Genomic DNA, 24,135 nt, shown 5'->3' with positions numbered 1-24,135 from the left:
ACATATTCTAAAGCAAATGAATCACAAAATTTTATTTGCAGGCTTTATTTTGTATCACTGACCTACTGATAATGCATTATTGTAGTCTAAATTACTTAAAAGGTAATTTAGACTGCATTCATGCATTCTTAGTATTGTATTTAGTCATTTATGTATTCTATTTAGAGTGACTCTGGTTTTCTTCAATTTCGTAATCATCAGCAACTTTTTTTTTTCAGCTGTTTCATTTCCCATCTAGTTTTGAACAGTTAGTTTCGTATCAGGCGTCAAGGAGAAGGTATCTGAGATTCATCAGCATTTTCTGCTGCTAATGGAATAGATAACTGAGGTTGAGGTGCGTCGTTTTCACTATTTCCCGCTTCTATGTTGTCAGGCACCAATGTAACAGACGTCTCCAGTTGATCTGCTTTGTTTACATCCCTTTTTGCTCCTTCACTGGATGTAGCTTCAATATATTTTTTTTTCTTTGGAGGCACACGTCCAGGGCATTCTTTTGGAGACAAGACATGAGTAATGGCTTCATCATTTTCAATGTGTAAGCTTTTAACAAGTTTTTGCCTAGCAGATTCCATCTTTCCGTGAACTCCTGCAAAATGAAGAGCAATCAGTAGCAATTCAGATCAATGGCTGATTAAAGTAACATTAAAAAGTGCAGGCAAGAAACTGTAAAACCTTGTAATTAATTTATAGGGTAATTTACTATTAGTAGTCGTCGACATGATCACCTAGTTCCTAGAATTCATCTAATTTGCCCACTATGTGCCCTTCATACATCTTACACGCTTCCTGACCTACGATCAACCAGTTCTTAGAAGTCATTTAATTTGCCCACTATGTAACAACATGACAGACGACAGACAGCAGGCAGAAAAAATAAAAGAAAAATGTGAGTCTTAATTTAAGTCCCAGCTGCTATACCAACACGCATTTTCATAGCCTTCTGTTTAATAGAAAAGACTGCTCTGCCACTCACTCCCTTTCTTACTGCTAATCCATGAAAACGAAAACAACAACAGCGACAACGACTACTTAACCTGATTAAAGCCTTCTTTTCTCTTTATTTATGCTATAAATCCATTTAAAAGTGTTATCATTTAATTATTTCTGGCTTATTTCAAATTAATTGAACAGAACCATCTTATTATTTAACAAACAAGGATTGACACTTAAATATGAGAGTAGTAAGAAGCAATCATTAACTTTCAGGGTGAATTAATTCAACCTGTCAAGATCAATACAGCATAACTGACTCCTTCTTCAGCTGTAGAACACAAGAACACTTCTTCAGCTTTTGGACTGCACCCACACTTTTACTCCTGCAGCAAAACAAGAAGCTTCAAACAATTATTTAGAATGTACAGGTATTTCTCTCATTATATGAGAATGTTGCAAGCGGCAAGCGTCTTTCTTGTCGAGAGGTTTAAAGTATTTTGCACGCTGAATTAGCCACGCAATTTTTACTGCACATACCTGAATTTCTTATCTGTGTGTGGTCTGCCACATATTCTTGACACCAGCAGTGCTTGACACCAGCAGACCATTTTCAACTTAAGTACTGTTTACATACATAATTTGTTTTAAGTGGATTTTAAGGATGTTCTAGCAATATTTGAATTTCAGGATAGTCAAAATTTTAAATATTCCGCCCAAATGGGATAGTAGTTAGTGACTCTGACTTCCATACCGAAGAGCCCGGGTTCGAATCCCAGAGAAGGCATTGATACTTGTAAATTTATAGTGTCTGGGAGGCATGGGAACATTCTAAACACGTGACGAACCGAAAGTCCTCTCGATAGGTTGGTGGTAGGTGATGAAGGGGAGACCCTCGAACCTGTATGCCCGAGATGCTCTTCCTCAAAATTGGGGAGAGCAGAATTGAACAAAGTCCTGTTGTCACCTGTATGGTGCTCAAGCCTATTGACAATGTCTGGCGCAATCTTGCACTTCTTACCATGATTAATTTCGTGGGCTTATTCTGATATTACTGTCAGACAAGTGACATAAATCACAATAACAACAACAACAACATAATTTTAAATATGACTGTGTTGTTAAAAATACTTAATTCAGTCCCTTCATAGTAGTATCAGCTGTATGACACTCCACACCGTCTTGCTATACTCAAATTATTGATACGTATGCAGTAAAGCAGTGAACGAAGGTAACTAGATGATGTCTTAGTTTATCTTAGCGCCATTTCTTGTTTCAGAGAACTGGAGCTCGAACGATACGACGTCTTGATATCATATACCAGGCTCTAATTTTCGCAATAATTAATCTGATAATCTAAATATGAAAGTTTCTGAAATTCGGAGTCGCAGAAGTCTTGACAGTCCGGATGTCAGGACATTATACTATACCAGCTTGCAAAACGTAAGCAACAAATTGATTTTTCAACACATAACCGTAAAATTGTTGAAAAATATATTTTGAGATCAGTTAAGTGAAATGAAAACTTAGAAGAAATAATGAATACTCAAATATAGCACTACGACGTCAAAGGGTACTTCAGCGCATGCAAAACGCCAGGAATAACCTCGCGCAATGCAAGGCTGGAACATTCCAAAACGTTTAACGTACTCGTACAGCTCCTTTCAGTATGGCAGAATACAATCAGTAATTACCATTTCAAACTAGTAAGAACGTTAAATACAATGCTATTCAACGCGCATCTCAATATTTAGAAGCCAACTGTGAACTAAAAAAAAATAACTCTGAGAACTGATGCTCTCTCCGGTCGTAGGAAAATGTCCAGCACTTCCCCATTTCTCGAAATTACTGGAAAGCATATATGATTATATACGAAGTTACATATAAGAGCCGGATGCGGCTTGAGTAGCACACAGGAATCTGTTACATTTATTCAATTACAATATCAGTTACAGTTTTAATAACTTTTGCAGTACCAATTACAGTTATACCGGCCGGACCAAAAGTTCTTCACTCTTTTTCTGCTACATTATACCAAAATACTATAATTTCATATATAATTTCACTAAAATTATTTACATATACACAAAATTCGTACTACTGTGCTCAATATAGGAAGGGGAAAATTATGCGAATACTTTAAAAGGAACCTAGAGCTAAAGAGCTAGGCGGAAATTATGCGAGAGGGAGAAATACACTAGGAAATGCGGTACTTTAATGCGAAATTCATTTCTATTAGTTGAATAATAAATTAAAGCTTTTCTGCTTCAAACTGGCAACATCTGTCAGTGCCTGGCTAAGTAGAAGTTTAATGCTAGTGAACCGTAAAATGACGTGACACAAAAATAAAAGCAATATAGACATTTCTTAGATAGAGAGCTCTTTAGTAATGGACGTATTCATGCAAAAAGTATTGTAACTGTTTTTGAAAGTAAAACAATTTGCCTTTTTATGACGTCATAAATATAAATACAACACACACTTCTCCATATCTTACTTAAAGTTTAGTTCTTCAAAGTAAAAAAAAAATCCTACTTTATATATATATGTGTGTGTGTGCGAGGATAAAGGGTAAAATGCAAATCTCAGTTTTAATTTTCATTCAATTCCATGGTTCGTTTTTCTTACAGTAAGTAAATTTTCCAGAGAAACGAAGAATTGTGAAGCATATCTCTGTCGCTTTCATTACAAACATCACAACGAATGAAAATTTCAGCGGTATCATATTTGCATATTGTTCTTGTTCATCAAATTTGCATTTCTTACTAGGAAGATTCTACTCAGAACTCAGATATTAGGAAGAGTTTCTGCCCCAACTTCGAAGTGAATTCACTTAACTTTAGGAAGAAAATCTCCGACTTCAGCAAGGAATTTTAAATCTGTTTCAAAATGTTACCTAGGCAACCACATTTCTTATTTTCCTATTATTTCTTTATTATCTCCCACGTGCAGATTTAAATTTTCATTTGATGCGGAGTTTGAATCTGAGGTTATTGTACAGATAAAGAAGTAAAATGACGTATATTAGGTGGAGAGACATGATTAGAAATAACAGATTCCTTTTTCTTTATGCACATCTTTGATCATATGAAGCTGCACTATGGATTCCTAATTTGCTGTTTTCTGAAATTCAGCGTAGTTTGATGAATTTTTATCTGTGATTCCGTTCTTTTACCATTGCCTCCGGAGAGGATATAAGATTATATGCTGTCACAAGAACAAAATTATACATACATATATATACCCACACACTTACCAACATTAAATATACTTACCTAGCCTTTATTTTCGCAATTGTTGATCGTAGGCATATACTTCCAGTTACAGAAGTGTTTTAAATTTACTCAAATATTCACATTTTGGCAATTTCAAATTAAAAAAAATTAATTAGTAATAATTTTTGTCAAATATCGAAATATAACTTTTAATGCGATCTCCCTGCTTCTATACTTATATCTCGGTATCTTCTATACTCGTTCTGTAAAAATAACATTTCAAGAAGTCTTACTCCCGTACAGCAAAATTTGGCTGATATGTAATTTCAAAACTTGCTCTTTTTGATTTCCTTTTCAACTTGCCTTGAGGTATCAGTTAAATTCTGTGTAATTCGAGGAAATAAGTTTGCCTGAAGTGCAACATACTAAGTGTAATTTAATAGGCCTTACAAAGAAATTCTGTTGTGTCGACATCAGATTTTTCATATAAGCAGAAGACACGAATTATAGCAGCGTTATTATGCTAAGGAGTTACTTCATAGTATTCATTATGACTAGTTACGAAAATTATTAGTTACAGTTGTTTGTAATATACTGGTTAACATGATTAGATTTTATGACTTCGTCTTAAATGATTGTATGCAATTTTGTTGAATAACTTATCATTCAATTAGTGCAAATATCGCTCTGAATTATGAAATAATAACTGTAGAAAGCAGTCCGAAATTCCAATTAACAATAATGACGTCAAAATTCACATAGATGCTAAACTGATATCAAATAGAGCAGCGGGACACACAAAGATAACATTTCATGTGTGGGATTCCCTCACAAGTCACAATCTTCGATATGCTTCAAAGTGTAACATGATGTGCTCTGGTATTAAAGAAGAAATAATCTATTCAGCAGTGCTTCCTTTTGACATTATAAAAGTCATAATTTTATGACCAGTATTAAGAGATTTTAATATTTACACTGTAGCTGTCTTCAAAGCATCTCTGTTTCAAAAGCAGACTAACTATAATTTTCGCGGCTCCACTGACATTGTCTTACACTATAACGAATCAGAGGACGTAAACCAGAATCAAAAAATTAAGACTGCATGAGTGAGTCAATCTGAAACTTTTTCCAGACAAAGCAAATACCCAAACATTCTTGGCTAGAAATACTCTTGCCACTAGCAAGATCCTCCTATCATGAGAATAATAGCTGCACTTTCCTTCCAGTTAGCTGCATCTATGTATTAAAATATTGATTATTAGTGTGTTATTAGGATATGCTAATTGTGATTTTCATATATGTATTATTAATGTGGATTTAATTCAGTATGCAGTTACTAAACAAAATAAAACACAGTCTACACTAATTACTACAATGGAGTCATCCTACTAGCACACCTGCCCCTCAACGGGTAAGTTTATCGAAACTGTATTCTTATACCTTTGGTCGCGGAAAATGCAGTTTGTTATATTTATTAAAGAATCAAAACAATTGTCCAGGAAACACCGCATAACTAGCCACAGAAAGTTTGTCCATAACTGAAAGGGAGCCCAAGCGTAGTTGCATGCTTTGGAGTTGGTTTGGAAAGAGAAGTGTTCTTAGACATCGTGGTCAAGATTACTCAAGAACTATCGTCTCAGATGATAACCGTTATTTCTCAATAGAGTACGTCAGAACAGATGACAAAATGCAACCGAGTTGGAAAGTCAACTTTTGGTGGCAACCGAAAGAAGAAAGTCGATTCAAATTATTTGTACACCACTTCATGCATGTGGATTACACACATATACGTCCCTTTTTTGTCTCCCATTTTCCTATCAACATCATAAGGCAAGAAGACAGAACTTTCCAAAACAAACAACTTTCAACCTGGAATCAGAAAGCAAACAGCGAGCTATGAGAGGACGTTTTTTTCTGAAGTGGATGAAACTTCGCCTTTCGCAGAACCCGTCATTCAGCTGTTATTCGACATTAGAAATGGAGCAATATCACAGTGTGGAGAAGACTCATATGCACCTCATTTACGGGATTAGAAGCGGTAAGATTTTATCAGGAGCGATTTCCAAACAGGACACTGCTAGAATGAAGAATATTTCAATATTTGCACAAGCAACTCTCAGAGACGGGCTTGTTCCACTGCCAAAGACATGGCATAGCTAGACCAAGGAGAGCAAGAACAATAAATCGAATTGCGGTAATTCTTGAGGCTGTGAACGACCAGCCTAAACGAAGCACGCGAGCAGTAGCTCGTGACCAATGTGTCAACTGTATGACGGTATGGCCTATATTGCCTGAAGCAAGATTACACTTTAGCATCTCCAGCCAGTCCAGGCCTTAAATTAAATGAATTTTTCAGAGCATGTAATATTTGCATTATGGTTCCTGCAGCAGAGCATACTACGTCCACATTTTGTATTATATGTCTTGTTTACTGCCCAGGGCTTAAACGAAACGTATTTCCACAACATGTAACATTTGAACTGTGGTTCCTGTAATAGACCATACTGGATCCACAGTTTGCACTATCTGTCTTGTTTACTGTCTTATTTGTAGCATTTGCTTTGCTATGAGGCTATATTCACTTGTGACGGCATTTTAATATGCTCAACAATCAAGTGTGAGCCGCCGATACGGGAAAGAATTTAGTGACACTTACTGCCATACCAAAGGGCCCAGGTTCGAATCCCGGAGAAGGTAGGTATGTAATTTGTCCGTTCCTTCTTAAGTTCTTTCTTGTGGCCCACCTATTAGCCCACCTTCTTAATAAAGAGACTACCGCTTCCGGCCTTAGTAGTGATCAATCCCTACAAACGGCTAGAGCTCGCCATTAGAACCAAAAACAGCAGTCACGTGTGAGCTACAGTAAATCCGCATGCTACACAATCGTGATGCCGCCGATAAAGTTTATCCATAACTGTGTAGACAGAGATTCTCTGAGATTACCTAATTAGTTCATACGTTTTTCCAGAACATGTAGACGGATGGAAGTAAGTCACCTTCCTCCAGCAGATGCTGTCTGATTTATTACAAAGTGTACCCGCATATCATCGAACAACTACGTGGTTCAATCACGACGGAGCGCCAGCACATTTCTTCAGGACTGTGTGAAACTACCTGGACCTTGCCTTTCCTGGACTGCACAGATGGATTGTGGCTGCGGTGGGCCCTTCTCTTGGGCCTCCCAGATTTCTCGATATGTCTTTCCTGGATTATTTCTCTGTTAAAAACTAGTTTATCGTTTACGAAACGCTATTGCGTCGTCACCAGAGAATCTTGTCACTGCACTCGGGCATCCACCATGTGACGTTTGGTTGTAGGGCTACCTTAAATCTGTAGTATATACTAGTGGATTTTTAAACTCGGAGTACCTTGAAAGACAACATAAGATGTGCTGTTACAAGCATCCAAACATGCAGCGGTAGAGAACGTTGTATACGGTAAGCAATATCTTGTATACAGCGTAGGTCAGTACATATAAAATGTTCCACGTAGTCCAAGAGACGAAAATCTTGATTAATAAATGATTATCTTCTATGAGTTTCGTACTGTATGCCATTCAACTCTGTTCGTGTATTTTGTATTACTGAAACATTAATGAAAAGTTGCATAATCCTTTTTCTGCGTATTTAGTGTTACTATTAACCCGTTTCCATTTACGTCAAAATTTTTCAGTGCCAATTCATTTTCAGCGCCAAACTCTTTTCTATTGGCAACTTTTGGAACTATATTGGGGGCATAAAATATCTCTGTATGCGTTCTCTAAGTCTGTATATGAAATTTGGTTTCATTCTGTTCATTAGCTTTAGATGTAAATGCCTTCAAACAAGAAAATTATTTTGTAAACATCCTGTATATACGTAATTATTACTTTGACATAAGCAAATGATAAGAAAATCAAAGAAAAAGGATAGTTTATTTCAGAGAAGAAGGCAAAAGAACGGAGGAGTTAATACTCCGTTGGACCCACTCTAGCGCGTATGCACGATGCGATACGATCGGGCATTGAGTCATACAAGCTCTGTATGATGTCTTGAGACATTTCGTTCCATATTTGCTGTAACCTTGCCTCTAGTTCGTTCAAACTCGTGGGATGCCCAACTCGTCGTCCCAAATGATCCTACATCTGCTCGATTGGAGACAAATCTGGGAATCGGGCAGGCCAAGGAAGGGTAGCAACAGTGAGGAGATAGTCTTGTGACACTCTTGCCTTATGAGGCCGAGCATTGTCTTGTTGAAAAATGGCTCCTAGGAGCCGTTGCATGAGTGGCAATACATGTGGTTGCAGGATTTCATCAACATATCGCTGGGCTGTTATGGTGCCACGAAACAATACTAGAGGTGACCATGTATTGTAGGCAATGGCACCCTATACCATTACACCAGCTGTGGGAGCGATGTGTATCTGTACAGCAAAGGCAGGATTGAGGCGTTCACCACACGGGCTCTCCACACACGAACACGATTGTCATCACTGCCAAGATTGAATCTGGATTCGTCGCCAAAGATGACCTGGTTCCATTCCGTTGCAGTCCAGTTTCCTCGTGCTCTACAACACTCCAAATGGAGGCGTCGATGGGTGAGCATCGAGGACAGCACACGTAATGGGCGCCGCGATACCAACTGTCCTTCAGCCAGGCGTCTTCGTTATGGTTCGAGAAGACACAGGGGACCCTAGTGAAGGTACTACCTGTGTCTGGATGGCGGCCGATGAAGCAGTTGGCTCTACCCGTGCATTTCTTACGATGTGGCAGTCTTCTCGACGACTGGTCTGTCGAGGGCGTCCTGAACCTGGTCTTCGTGTACATGACATCTCTCGGGTCCACTGGTCCCAACACCTCCTCACAACACAATCAGAGCGGCCTAATTGACGAGCTACTCGCCTAGCTGACCACCCAGCTTCCATCATTCCGTCGATTCTTCCCCTCTCAAACTGCGACAACTGCTCATATTGTCTTCGAACACGGCGTAATAGCATGTCTACCTCAGCTCTTCCTTTGTAAACGATTTAGCACATTCAAACTTTTGTTACCTGTTTTATATTCCACAGAATACGTCGTTCAACGCCCTCTACCGGCTGTACGTAATGCGCAATCACGCTGCGTTTCTAATCATTTACATATATCCCCGACATGTACCTTCATTGCAAGTTTCCTTACGATCCCGCAATTATTTCTTGGTGCGCTAATTTTTTTGTCCATGAGTGCACTAGTATAAAATTGTATACAAAAGCACTCTGTATATAATTTAGGTAACATAATGCGAGAAATTTGTTGTAATGAAATGTAAACAAACTGTCCAGTTTTTTTAAATTCCAAATTCTAAGAAATAGTTGTTTTCATAATATTACTACTACTGCAAATATTTATGAGGGGTTTATTCGAAAGCATTAGAAAAAACCGTATTTTAATATGAAAGCATAAAAAAAATTATAAAACTTCATATGTAATGCATCCTGCACCAACCAGATTTTCATTCGTGAATGTAAACACTTTTGATGTCGAAATAATCATGGTTTTCGGTTTTATTTATATAAGTTGCACACTATGAAAATTTTTTCCACCTGGATGCATAAAATTTTCATTTAAAATTCATTCCAAGGAATTTTCCATCATCCCTTGAATTTCATTTTTATTCTTGTATCTAAATGAACGTGCGTTATTAAGCTAAGTATTTTCTAAGTTTTATTTTAATATTGTACTAAATATTTAAGCCTCAGACTGATTTCAAGCTTGAAATTTGAATTTTTATGCACCCAAAATCAAGTGCTTACTAGTCAATTACTAGTGATTACTAGTGATTTTTACTAGTCGAAACTCATGTTCTGGAGAGAAATAAATTTTTGCCACTTTCATCTGACCTTCGTGTAGAAGGGATACAGTCAAAAAAAAAAAAGCGGACTTACATCTGGAAAAGTTAAGACGGAATAATGCCACAGGAAATTTTTCCCTTCCATTTTGCACTGTTGTTTTGAACAGCTTCTTTTAAATACAAGATTTTATTTCACATATTTCAAATTTTTTAGAAATCATTATTAAAAATGCAAAATTAGCTGTTTTAAACAAAAACCTTTTTTAGATTCAAACTCGAATGTAAAGATGAAGATGATATTGAAATGTTTTTCGGTTTTTTAGGAATACTAAATTTTAAGAGAATTTGTATTCTCGAGGTGTTGGATTGTGATCTAAAAATTTCAGATTCCCATTTTTATATGTATTTTTTCATGTCCTTTAATTAGGGCGGAAACACTAATAAATTATGTGCAAATTGTTAGATTTTGAATAATGATTAAATATTATAATGTGTATTGAGAAAATCGGTTTTGTTTTTATGGTTATGTTCACGACTAAAAAGATGAAAGGAAACCGTAACAATGATAACTTAATCATCGTTTAACGACGACCCTGAAACAACAAAAATATGACTGGTCTCACAAGAGTGAGGAAAAAATAGTACGAATATAAAACAGGGCGACAAGATTTTGCCAAGCGGATTATATAACTTTCTGAAATTACAAATAATTGCCCTTACTGAAGCCTCGTTGCAAGATCTTTTATATGAGTGTTATGTAGCAACTTCAGGGAAAATCACTAGCTGTGTTTGTAGATGTTCAAGGGAAAGCTGGTTTTATGAATGTCATGAAAGGCAACAGCCGGCGGTAAAATTAGCAAACAGATTGTTAATAAACGATCTTTTCGTCTTCTGCGGAGAGACAGAATGCTTTCTGTTGCTTTAAGAAGCATAGCTAGTCGCAGAGAGCTAGAGGAATGGACATGCTTTAAAGAAAATGTTTCCTTGCACTTGACTGGTAAAATAACCTGAAGAACTAAAATTAGCGAAAGTTAAAAATATAGTAAACAAATTTCTTTGCAGGAGGTCAACAATAACGGTAGATATGAAAAAACCAACATGACTGGAGCATGGTGCATTTTATTGTTTAAATGACTTTTGGACTGTAAAAGAAACAAAATGTAGACAGACTGTCTACTAAGCTATTACTTTTTGAGAGAGAATTAGTTGTGAGTTTCCTGCGATGCTGACAGCTAACACGATATTGTATCCTTTCTCACGGTAAAACTGAAGGAAAGTGCGGTGCATAATTTTAATGGTTAAATACTTGTAATTTTGTTTGAAAATGAATGTGGAGATTAATCTTGAAAATGAGGCATTGTTGCATAAAGAGGGCTTTGAATGAGTATTTAAGTCAGGAGTTAAATAGGAAAATTTTTGTTGAGGCTTGGTGTATTTTTTGGGGGGAGGAATGAAAAAAGCAGCAAGGAGCTGTAGCGAGAAGAGAATAAAAATTCTTACAAGTGTCTATCTCAAAGTTTGATATGAAGAAGAAATGAAAAAAAGGGTAAAGAAAAATTTGCGAATGATAACTAGTTGAAAGTTGGAATGGAAGGCAAGACGGAAACGAGATTGATGATGTGATGATTCTTAAAAATGTGACAGATAAAGGTAAATTCACGGAAGACGTATTGATGTTCTCGAAAGCTGAATTGAGTTAGCGTATGATGAAAGAGAAGAATGTAAACCTATAAATCACCTATGACGACATGTGACGTGTATCGTGTTCCTGTTGTGATGCGTATACACCGAAGAAATACCGAATTTATGACTCCAGCAAATGATGGTCAACAGATACTCACTACGAGACTGTTCCTTAACGAGTGAAGAAAGGAAAAGATGTGCGTAAGCATTCAAATTGCAGACGTAGCGACTTGGAATATCGGCTTCCGACTATGTGGTGTGTAATGATTAGACGGAGGAGTGTTTCTGTCTACAAAGTTTTATAAAAAGACTGTTTCGGACTGATATTTAGTTATCGGCTTAGGATATCGGCTTCCAATTGTTACGATGTGCAATGAATCGGATAAGTGTTCGTCTCTATCAAGTGTTATAAAGAGACTGTTCCAGACAGATATTTAACATAATGGCGAGGACAGATCCATTGTACGGTCGGTGACGGATAGTGCAAGAGGCAGTGTTAACGACAGCTTACATAAATTCTTTTGTAGTTCGACTGTCAGAGGGTTATCCCTCAGTACTGCACGAATTGGTTTTTTAGATTCTTTAAACCCCGAAGTCTGCTCATACAGAGTAAGGTTGCGCAAGTCGTGCTATGGCTTAAGTCACATCTTTTGAAAATAAATTAGACGTAATATCACGCCAGCTGCGCCTCTTCCAGCAAAAAGAGTCTCATTTAGTCAACCACATTATTTTACATTGTGTTCATCTTCCTGTAATATTTGTGGGGAAGATCGCGAAGAGTATATGTTTCAGTGCCTAAAATGCGAAGGTTGGGTACACGACTTATGTGCTGGAGTTGACAAAAATATGAAAAAAGATCTGTGTGGTCATTGCTGCAATTAATTGTTGAAATAAATTAATTGAGAAAAAGAAAGGTTTATTATAGTTACCTAATTGCAAGCGTAGTACGACCTAAGGTATACGTGGTACGACTTAGAATACTTTTACCTAAGTTGTATTAAATTCGTGTTTAGAAATTTTATTAATTTTATCCAAGTGAAGAGACTATATGAAAATTTCATTCCAATATAATCAACAACGGTAACACAAGATATTATTATAATACATAATTATTATTTTTTTCATATCCCACGATTTATATGCATTTGCTCTTAGAAGCTACGATTTATGCAACCTTACCTTAAGTTTTATTCACCTCCTCCTGACATGAAGTAATGTTTATGTAAAACTGAGTATCAATATGCAAATATTTAGAAATTTAGTTCCAAGGTTAAGGTAAAGTTATTATTTTCATGTTTATTTTGAGCAATCTTTTTAATGTGGACCTTATAAGAAAGTTAATATTTTTGCAGTTATGGTTATATGTTTATCTGTATGTGATACAGCAGTTCGAGAACTTAAAATTGCTTTATCAAAGGGATAGAAAGTTGGATTAAAAGCTTATAGTAGTGTTTGATTATGCAAATTTTTCACTTGAAAGCAAGATTAAAATTCTTGTGTTTGTCAATTTTGTTTATGATTATTCAGCACCATTATATTCTCTGTACAACATGAACAATGAACACGTAAGTAACATGTACTTTGTGTGAGTTCCTCCCACAAATGCGAGCGTTGTATTTTATATAATTTCGTTCGATATTCATTCAAGAGAAAATGTAAGACTTCAAGCTTGTTTTAAAGGTAGAGGCTTGGATTTGCATTCTAAACACAAAGAAATTCAATTTTCACTGTGTTTTAGTATATAAACCAAGCGTTGATATGTAGTCTTGTTAAATTTATGGAGTGAAACGCACTAACATTTAAACCATTTATTTTAATACAGGTACTTAATGCATTAAAATTCAAGATAGTTAAATAGTTAAACAATTTATCGCTATGTGGCAAAATGTGCAGAAATAAAAGCAACATAACCACAGAAATTTCGACGCTTGCAGTTGCACCATAAAATGCAGACAATATGTTTTCCGTCAGAAATGAAGAAGTAGGGAAGAATAGCTCCTACGTGCTCGGGATGAAATTATGCACAAACACTGTGAGCTTTCAGTTGTGAGATTACGTGCATTATATATTCATGTTTCAATGTAAAGTAATTGTATATTATTATCTTTGCGTAGAAATAATCCAATAATTTCCCAAAATTTTGTACCACGAAAAGAGGAAAAGCAATAATTGCTCGGTTAACCCCTTAACACCGTAATATAAATTCAGAAAGTAGTCCCTTTTCTACCAGCTTTTTTATTCTTTATTTTAATTCAACCGTCTTAACATCTTTCTTTAAACTCAAAAGCGTACTGAATAATATATCTTGTATTTACACCTGCTGCCCAGCCGGTATAGCTGTTAGTGAAGCTGATTTCTGTACCGATAAGACTAGATTTGAATCCGGGGGAAGGCATGGATGTTTGTAAGTGTATAGTGTCTATGCGGCAAGGAGACACTCAAAATACGCGGCGAAGTCCTCCCAAAAGGCTGATATTAGGAGAAGAAAGGAGCGAGACCCTCGAACCACACCTGGGTTTTCTTTCTCTATATTAGGACGGAAGCTTAACATTTAGCTTCCGTCCTAATATACATTAAGTTCAGAAATACCTCAATTACCTGTAGTACTACAAAGATGCTGGCCTAGATTATGCCTGTATCTGTATTTACATCTTAAAAAATTTCTCAAATGTCTATACTCGGGTGCGCTAAAATAGTTTAGTTCGGTGTACCCGAGTTAACTCGGTTGAGAGCATTCACTGATTAATAATTGATTGAGAGCATCAATCTACTCGTTTTGCGTCGGGATCAGAATACTTCACCTTTGTAGAACGCAGAATAATGGAGAGATTAGCTTACAGGCAAGAAAATCTGTTCCATTCTCTTTACTTTTAAAACTAAATATAGATTTAAGATCTTCATTGCCGTCAAAACGTCTGATATGCTTTTTTTTCGTTTTATTTTAATTCGTTAAAACATCTAAAAACATTTTTTTGAACTGCAACACATTTACCTTTTAAGTTGATTAATAGGAATTGCATTAAAAAGAATAAGTCTGAATTCGACTGTAACCAAGAGTTCAGGAGCTCAGTTTTATACAAGAACTTACGGCGTGTTCTCCGGCGAAAGCTTTGTTCCTTCTCTTTCCACTCTGTAGGAGTATCTTCCTTGGCTTCTAAGATCTCTGTCATAGGAGTAGATATGCTCTTCAGCCAGTCATCCAAAATTTTCAAGTCACGTTTCAGCACCTAAGTCAAGATTTCACATTTCACTTACAACTTGTAAATTTGTTTGCTGAAATAGCATACTTATAGCTCATATTCTTCTGATTAAAATGAGCAGCAAATTTGAAAATGACAGTTTTGTAAATGGATCTCCTATGGTTTTGATTTAATGCATTAGAGCCGTGGGTTAGGATTACAGTCAAAGTGAGGAAGAAGTATTACGGAAATGCAGGACAGCTATAAATTAACAGTTAAAGTACTAAAATTATGGTTTCTTGTTATAGAGTTTGATTCTAGGTCACGGGATAGGATTTTAAAGTTGTTTTCAATAGGTTTGTCGTAGGAAGAGAAGTGATTCATTTGCCAACTAAAAATGTTAAGGTTTTATAAGATCACTAAAGGTACATAATATGATAAGGGTCGTAATATGACATTTTTCTCTATATCTACTAATTGGATTGTCATTTCTTACAATGCTAATAATGTATTTTTTAAATATTTTTATTTACTTGTACGAAGTAAAAAAAGTATTTTAATGGCGAAAAATTACGAAATATTTCAAAGGATATATCCATTTTGATCGTTCCCGAATTCATTTGATCACTTTTTTGCTTGATATTAGTATGCACGAATATAATAAAATATGTTTTTCCGAAAGGTATTGTAAAATGGATTTAAAATGGATTAAAAAGGGATTTTTGGGTGGAATCTGTATGTACATGCTTACGTATGTATGTATGTATATATATTTTTAGCATAACTGAAAAGCGATTAGCCATAGGAAGACGAAATTTGGTTACATGGGTCTATTTTATTCTATTATTTCTACTATTTTTTGCTATTTTCTCATTCTACTGTTTATTAACATCTTGTCGCTCAAATTCCTTTTTTACTGCAATCGGCAATACCAAACGTATGTGTATTATATATATATTCACCCCCTGAGCCGGTTTAAAAGTTATTATCCAGCCTTTATTTTCTCAATCGTTGATCGTAGTCATATACGTCTAATTACAGAAGTGTTTCAAATGACGAAAATACGCATGTTTTGGCAATGTCAAATTGAAAAAAAATAGTAATAATAATTTTCGATGAGTAACGAAATCTAACCTTTAATGCAATCTTCCGGTTCCTATACCTATATTTGGGAAAACTTTATACTCGTTATGAAAAGATAAAATATGAAGAAGTTTGAATCCCGTATGACAAAAACTGACCGGATATTTGCAAAATTTTTATGTTCTTTTCAATTTGCCTTGAGAGATCGCTTAATTAAGTTAAAATAATTCAAGGAAATCAGTTTAAATGAAGCAAATCAACAAGTGTATGTATTTTAATAGACCGTTTAAGGGCTTAGTCGTGTAGTTTCCACATTAGACTGTTCATAAATATCTTCTGTTCTTATCATTCTTTCCCATAATATCCCCAAATACAGCAACAGAAACAGCACACCTCCTTAAACCTCTAAATTCCTTAGATAACCTTCAATTTTTAATATTTTTCCTTACCCTTACAATGTTGCTATTCATTGCAAATCTTTATAAAAGAAATACTTACTGTACTGTCAGACAAAACAATATTGGGTAATGATTTAGTATGCGATGCACCGCTTTTAGTTGCTTATTTATTCCGGTGCTTATTTATTATTATCCCATTGACCATGAAAACTGGCTATTCTCGATCCATTAAAGTTAGCAGAGATCTCTCCAAAACGACGCCAGTTATTCCTGAGGAATTCTGAAGGAATTGATGCCATTGTTTGCCATTTTTATCAAACCATCAGTGTCAATTCGCTTCGTTTTTGCAATTAGAAAAAAAAAAGGCTTTTGTCGATTTCTGCTATTTTATTAGGAGGTCTGTTTAGATACGTTATAAGTATAAACTTCCCACAGATAGCTGTTCCAATTTATTATTGTTTTGTACACCATACTCAACTGATCACGTCGTCTCCATGAATACAGTTTTTTTGATGGTATGTTCCCATAACTTTGAAAGCAATCCACTGCTTGCTGTTCAGTTGGTGACATGTCCCAGGTTTAATAATTTAGTTTAAAAATGCAAGATAAATATATCAGTAGAACTAATTTATATCCTTATTCTTAAAAACAAAAGTTGGGTTATCGCAGGTTTACATCAAGTAAAAGCCCAGATGTTATGAGTGTTTTGTTACATCTCGCTTATCTTAAAACTTGCGCTAATTCGCACAGCTTGGTGATAGTTTCACTGTCGATCAGATAAGTAACTTTATTTCTTAGATGGTGCCACTAAAACACCATTTATGAATATTAAAATAAATATAAAAAATTAAGAATATATAAATTAAAATGATTCCATGAACTAATTTAATAACCCATTAAATATAAATTTCTTTCAAATTAATAGAACAAAAGCAGGAGTGGCTCTTAAAAAGGCCGTGTTTAGAATTACGTAATCATACATATTACGAATGTAGTGCAGTATGTCCAAAACATAATCATCATCGCTTTAAACATGTTGTATACTTAAATGATGATGAAGAAAACGTTTTTGCTCATTACTAATATCCAGGAGAAATGATGTAGATAGTACACTTTATATATACTATATTATAACTTATATAACTGTTAAATGCTCGATTGATAAATACCAAAGACCGATGTGTTATTCTTTCCTGTCACTGGATCACATACTCGACATATTCCGCCCCTTTCTTAAGCCACTCGTAACTTCTCTTTTTGGGTAAAGTCTTGTCTTCAAAGGTGTTTTGCAATGTTTAAAAATATTTATACTAGAATATCTATTGCAGAGACAAAATTGAATGCATGCTCTTTGACCAACTATGTTCGCCATTTTGAAAAATATGCCAAAGTAAAATTATTTAGTTATTTAAAATGAATATATTTGAAAATAGTAAAAGGCAATTAAGTAAAGATTATTCTTAGATGTGAACAAATATTTTCACATTTTCTGAAGAAACGTTGAACGACTTTCGTTGCAAATATGTGTTTTAGATAAACATTCTCAATTCTATTTGATCACAAAAGTGCCTTTCATTTCTTCTGTTTTATTTATTAGGCGGTGTTCACTAACATATGTTTAAGGCAAGTGCACAAACGCCTGTGATAGAATAAACAGCTGTTAAAAGGGGAACATTTAAGGTGGAGTCTATCCCTTATTCTTAGGGCCCACCAGCGGCAGGGCTGAACACTATCAGTTGAACATGAGTTTGACTGCAAGCGAAACGACTGGCTGCATATGCGTTTTCGACTTGACCTTACCAATAACTCCAGTAACCTGAAGCTAAAATGAGAAAACCAATAACTCCAGTTCGTGATTAAGTGAGCCAAGATAGCAAATTTAAAACGCTTTTTCCCTTGTTTGCTTCAGACTGCAATACATTTAAAATAAATATGTACAAAATCACCCAAGCAACATATTTTATTATTTTGTCTTAGAAAGGGCGAAACGCTTTTTATATAATCTGTGAAAGTTTCAAATTTTTGCATTCAATACATTTTTAGACGTTAAAATCATAAACGCCAAAGAGCCTAAAAATTGGAGCATTTTCAGAAACTCGCAAAAGTTGAGGAATTAAGTTAGAATTTTCATATAATTTCCATTAAAAAGAGGTTTTCCGCTGCATTCGCCAGTGCAAACCGTAAAATTATATAGTACGCTTAATTTGTTCGTTAAAAGAAGATATGTTCGAAATATCCGTTTAAATAGCAAATGAAAGAAATCTAAATCAAATTTTGAAAGAATAACTTCATCACATTCCATTGTCTTCTACCATACATTGTATGTACAAATTTTGAACTCCATAGCTTGTCAGGAATTAGTCTAAAAATTGATAACAAAATTCCACCTGTAGTGAAACACTGTGAGTCGGCTAAATAAAAGTTCACAGTAAAATGAAAAAAAAATCTAATTAATTTAACGAAACCCAAGGACACCAACCAAACTGACGATGACGTGAAATGGCTTGAGATTATAACCTAGCCTAAACCTCTAAATGATCGATCCTGATTCGAAGACTTATAACGTCAAAAAATCACGTAATTTCTACTGACACTTGCTAAATTTTGCTACTTTTCGATTCTGCTTTGCTATTTTGTCTCAGACATTACTGATAACATTGGACGATATTGGTGTAGACACCTAGGCATAATCCCCACTACACCTTACTCTCACAATTTCAAACTAACTGCTAGTTGGCAACCTTTTAACTGCTAGATGATGCTGCACTGAGCTTTATGTAAAAAATTAGCTGAATTTGCATACGTTTAAAGAGCATTAAATTAGAAATGAAACATAATGATCGAGTAATATTGCAGCGATTTAAAAATAACAGAGCATCATCGGTTGCCTTTAGCTCTGAACCGCCTTGAGATTTACCTTTAGAACCAATGTTAAATAAAGTCTGAATTGTCTCAGTTATAAAGAGCATTTAAGGCTTTGAGCATAAACTAAGCAATGTGCTCGGAGTAGTTGCTGATAAAAATATTATCCCTGCGCATTATTATTCTGTTGAACTTTATATTTGATACCTGAAATGTAATGCATTGCTTAAAGCACGATAAATATTTCGAACCTCTGAGCCACTTAGTTCATTTTTCACGTCTCTGCTATAAAATTTCTGAAATGCATACCAACATCGAAGAATTATTAAGGGAATGTAAATCTACCGCGCAAGAAATTTATGCGTTCCGAGTACTTGGAATCCAGAAGTTATCAAGCGCTTCTAAAAGCACCTCGCGCCCCGTTCAAGCTACTAAACGATGCAGTACATCATACCCTAATGAGAACCCGCAGCTAGGCTGGAAGTTGCGAGAAAAGAGAGGGATTTTATATACGAAATGGCCTACTTGTACTTTAGGTATTAACACTTCCAGCTCGTAGCTCGAGAATAATTTTCTGGATTTTAGTTTCCTGGCGAAAGTTTATTTGAATCATGAACAACTCTCTGACCTAAATGCACCATGTCCGAATTTTAAGCAGAAGAATGTTGATGATACGCAAGAAAATTTTGTATCTCTTTGAATAAACTAAGTAACGTATTTTATTTTAAGGTATTTTTATTTTGAATACGGTACTGATAGTAAAAACTTAATTTTTCTTAATCAAATCGAGTGCCAGTTTAACTGAGATATAATCAACAATACTTCTCAGCTCCAAATGCTTGAGTCCCATTAGAGACCAAGTGTTTCAAAGCGCTGATACTGGTAGTTCGACCTGATTTGGATTCTATCCCAAGCAAACGGGATAGCTGCATGGTCAGTTTTCGCAGTTTTTCCCATGCATAACATCAGTACGAGCTAGTTTCCCTTTGAAAGTCTTCGATAAATGCATCCGTCCCCTTAGGCAGATAACTCTTAACCCTCTGACTACTAACAGGACATATATCTATATGAATAAATCAATTTAAATAAAGAGCAAGAATTTGAGTTAAGATAACCAATTAAATATATTTAGCCATACTAAACAAGTAAGAAACATCATAATTTAAATTTGCAGGACTAGTTTCGAAAATCTGAATTTAAAGCTTTCTTTTAGCTGCAGAAGTGAAACTGTAGAAAAAGAAATCTATGCTCAGACGATAACAACTGACTGAAAATTTTGAGAAAATTCCTTTAAGGAAAGAATAAGCTGACGTCATCTGCTGATTAAAAAAAAGGGCAAAAATACGAAATAATTACCGTAAAAGCTAAACAAAGTAGATTTTCTAAAGTTTTCCACATACCTAAAAATCTTTCAATTCTAATTAATGATCCAAATTTAAATCAGCCTTTAAATTTTAAGGAACTTTTTTCTTTTGTTTTTCATATTTTATCAATAGATGGCGCCGGAAGTTTGATTCTTTCCTTAACGCCACTTTTTTTAGTTTTCTGGTCTATTATTATTGCATAAGCACAGGCTTCTTCTTCGCCATTTTCACTCTAGCAGTTGAAGAACAAGGTTCTATATTTAAGTGTTAGAAACTAGATCTGCAAATTCATAAAAATTACGCTAATTCTATTACCTTAGTGTCTCCAACACGAAGCAAGAATCTGTTAAGAAAGAGGGCTGGTAACCTCTGCTGCTGGTTAAACTCATCTATAAATGCCTTATTTCAGCGCTATTGCTAGCAGCTACTGAGTTTACCTTTGATCAAAATTACATTCAAAATAGCAAGGCAGAGAGCCAAAATATTAGGCTTTAAATTTATACACCTTAACTTGTAAATAATCCGAGTCACTTTAGCCTGTCTAGGTAGCAGCAGAAATAAATCTTGTTGATGTTTCACTATGTGTAACTTAGTGATGCTGAGTTAAATAAATGTCTAATTCACATTAATTAGCTAAAGTGGGTTTCCAAATATAATGGTTTTGTTTATTTACTTAGCGATTTATTAGTAGTGATGTCACATAAAAACAAATTTGAAATTAAACTGATAATATAAGTTAACTTAGAGAGTTTCTCATAACAACAAATCAAAAATGTAGCACTAAATGGGAAAAGTTAACAGACATATTTATCAAAAGAGGAAGAGCAGGCATGAGGCAATGCATTTCCAAACTTGGGTGTGCTTTTAGAGGCACGCGAATCCGACGACCTCATTCATGTCAAATGCAACCATAAAGTGCTTTTAGTAAATCAGTGCTTTCAAGCCAAAACCAACAGAAAGTGTCGTGAGAGTTCGTAAAATAAGCAAAACAAAAAGGTATTTCGTATTTCAAGGATACTGAAATAAATAAGACACGTATAGCATTTTTTTCTGTGGCAGATAGTTGCTCTTAAAACAGAATTCAAAGATCAGGTCATATATATCTCTTTTTGATAGGTATGCTTTAATGAGATGCTTAGGAAAAACCCCATGGAATTCCTTAAACAAAATAAATTTCCTTAGATGACTTACTTGAAATTGTACCTCTAAGCACAGTTTAATTAATATTCGGGAAAAAAGAATAAATTGAGTCTAAATTTTTATGCTAAAAAACGAAACATGAGCATACGCAGCGCAAAATACCTTGACCACCTGCTCCCAGAAAAAAAATTTACTTATTTTCGCAGCAACACCTGATAAATAACTTAAGTAGATAAAACATATCAGTAAGGAAATAAAAATGAGATAAAAGCATTACGCGTTAAAAAAATATATATTATATCTAAGAGTACCTCGTATAGTTCCATGCATCAAGACGGCTTTAGAGCTGGGTTATCGCAAAGCTACTGTGGTCAGGGAAGCTGACTGCGATGCCGAACGGCCTGTGTTCGAATCCCGGCGAAAGCATGGTTGTAACAGTCCGTTCCTTCATAGGAAAGGCGATGGTGGCCCACCTATTAGGTGCCTCCATAATAAAGAGACCACCACATCCAGCCTTGTATAGATTAATGGACTGGGTTATATTTGTAATTGTTCTCAATCTGTCATTAGAAAAAAATGTTGCCATTCAGTAATGTGTAAGTAAGTAAGTAAGTATTCAGTAAACTTTCAAATTTATACTTTCTGTTTTTGAGTAGCAAACCAGTACTGAATAGTAATAAACGCAGTCCTTAAAATTATTTTTTTCTCCTTTTCTCCTAAACGAAAATGCATTTAAATCTTTAATTTAAAATACCATCTAAATCTTTTTAATCTGTAATGTAAGATGCAGTTTTAGCAACTCGTTAAATGGTTGACCCATGAATCAACAAAGTTAAAGGTTTTGAAGACTAGTAACAGAGTTAGGTACGTAAGTAATAAAACCGTTTAATATTTCCTTAAAATAATAATATAATATAATTTCTTACCTTTACTCTTTCTTTTTCTGCAATAATATGTCTCTCCCATAAGCTAAGCGAGAACTCTCTTGCTCCAAGGTATCTTCGTTTGGATAGGTTTATATCAACTGGTACGACTTCACCCGTTGAAGTAAATTTCATACCTAAGCTAGAAGCAATTATTAAAGGCTTTCACATAAAAACGAGTAGTGATATCAGCGGAATATATTAATTCATTTTCTAATTCAGGTTTCTGTGCAAAATAATAATTGCGTTTTCTAAAAGTTACTTCCTTATCGGATGCAAGTTCATGGATTTTAGAACGATTCTCAAAATATCTATAATTTTCTTAAGTAGGCAGACATTATCAGTATACGAAAAGTGAACACTCTTAAGTAATTTAAAATACACTTTTATCATTTTAAATAAGGATTAACGATAGATTAAAAAAATAAAACACATGTACACAATGACCTGTGTCTGCTTAAAAAAATAGCATAGAACAGCTGACTCGGCATCTCGCAAACTTTCGACAACACCCTCTATCTACCAAACGCATTTCTTCGTTCCTCCTTTTAAAGATTTTTTGTGAAATTCTGCACTCCTGCAGAAATTTTACCGAAGTTGCTTTTGTTGCTGGCAAATTTCCCAAGCTCATATTTTAAAATTATGTTTAAGGCAAAAAAAAGTCATCATTTGTTTATAAAAATCATGTTGGGTAAAATCATGTTCGCTCGTCTGAAGTTTGGTATGAGCATGTTTTCATGAAGAATGGGTATGCATGGTTGTCAGAGTTTGGCACATTCTGAAAATTTGGCGACTTCCACTAAAGTGGTTGCGATAATACGTAAGTGACCTTAAATTAAATTATTTTCTTTAAAACTCCTTGATAACTAATTAAGATAATATTTGTGTTTTACTACTATCCTGCGTTATGGAACAGAACAATTAGGAAAAACATAAGCCTCAATGATATGAGCTAATAAAAGGAGAAGGAAATCTTAACATGTTTTGCTGGTAAAGTGGAAAGCAAACCTTCGAATTCAAATCATTCCAGCATTTTTAAAACGTCAGCTAGCTACAATCGTACTATCCTCATTCTCTGAAACAGCATTCGCGATATACTGTGATGGAAGCAGTTTTTGGAAATGGAAAATAAAAATTTCATTAGGTGAAAAACGTATGTCAAGTCAACAGTCTGTTACTTTGAAATAGGAACTTCAAGGTTACATTCCGCCTCCCCATTTGACTCGTAACCATGAAAACAACAGCAGCGGAAAATAAGGCGATTGTCTTATTTTTTTCCCACTTCATTTCCGCTTAGCGTGTTTTATTTAATGGAAAGCACGCGAATGAGGACAAAGAAGTCGTAATTTAGGGATTAAACTAATTTCTTATACTATAATCAGAGCAACAGATTCCGTCAATTACTTAGCTGAATAGAACATTCAGAGGAATCTTAGCTTCCAGGAGTTTCACGTGCTTAGATTAGAAATTTAGTCCTTCCTTCTTTCTGACTGCTAAACTACGTGAAACTAATGTTGGAAGGAACATTTTTACAGCATCGTAAAATGTCG

General features: G+C 35.0%; 1 protein-coding gene across 1 annotated transcript; it reads right to left on the bottom strand.

Moving 5' to 3' along the window:
* LOC118204907 (uncharacterized) lies at positions 1-23,086 on the bottom strand. Its single transcript, XM_035377202.2, has 3 exons — positions 22,589-23,086; positions 14,725-14,863; positions 1-586 (listed from the first exon to the last, which is right to left on the bottom strand). Exons 1-3 carry the CDS (start codon positions 22,718-22,720, stop codon positions 267-269), a joined length of 591 nt encoding a protein of 196 aa, XP_035233093.1. The 5' UTR covers positions 22,721-23,086; the 3' UTR covers positions 1-266.
* Positions 23,087-24,135: the final 1,049 nt, after the last annotated feature.

This window comes from Stegodyphus dumicola, chromosome 8 (assembly GCF_044657685.1).
Source record: "Stegodyphus dumicola isolate Sdum_Otavi_A_Nest chromosome 8, ASM4465768v1".
Classification (NCBI taxonomy): Eukaryota; Metazoa; Arthropoda; class Arachnida; order Araneae; family Eresidae; genus Stegodyphus; species Stegodyphus dumicola.
Note: the sequence above shows the minus strand (reverse complement) of the source record. Positions and strands in the feature narration are given on the sequence as shown.

Bases quoted from the DNA above. Each gene is read 5' to 3' on its own strand.
- LOC118204907 (XM_035377202.2), bottom strand. From the start codon at position 22,720: ATGAAATTTACTTCAACGGGTGAAGTCGTACCAGTTGATATAAACCTA. The intron at 14,864-22,588 runs GTAAGAAATTAT...ATCTTGACTTAG, and splicing joins CAGAAAAAGAAAGAGTAAAG to GTGCTGAAACGTGACTTGAA. The intron at 587-14,724 runs GTAAGTTCTTGT...TTCATTTTGCAG, and splicing joins CTTTCGCCGGAGAACACGCC to GAGTTCACGGAAAGATGGAA.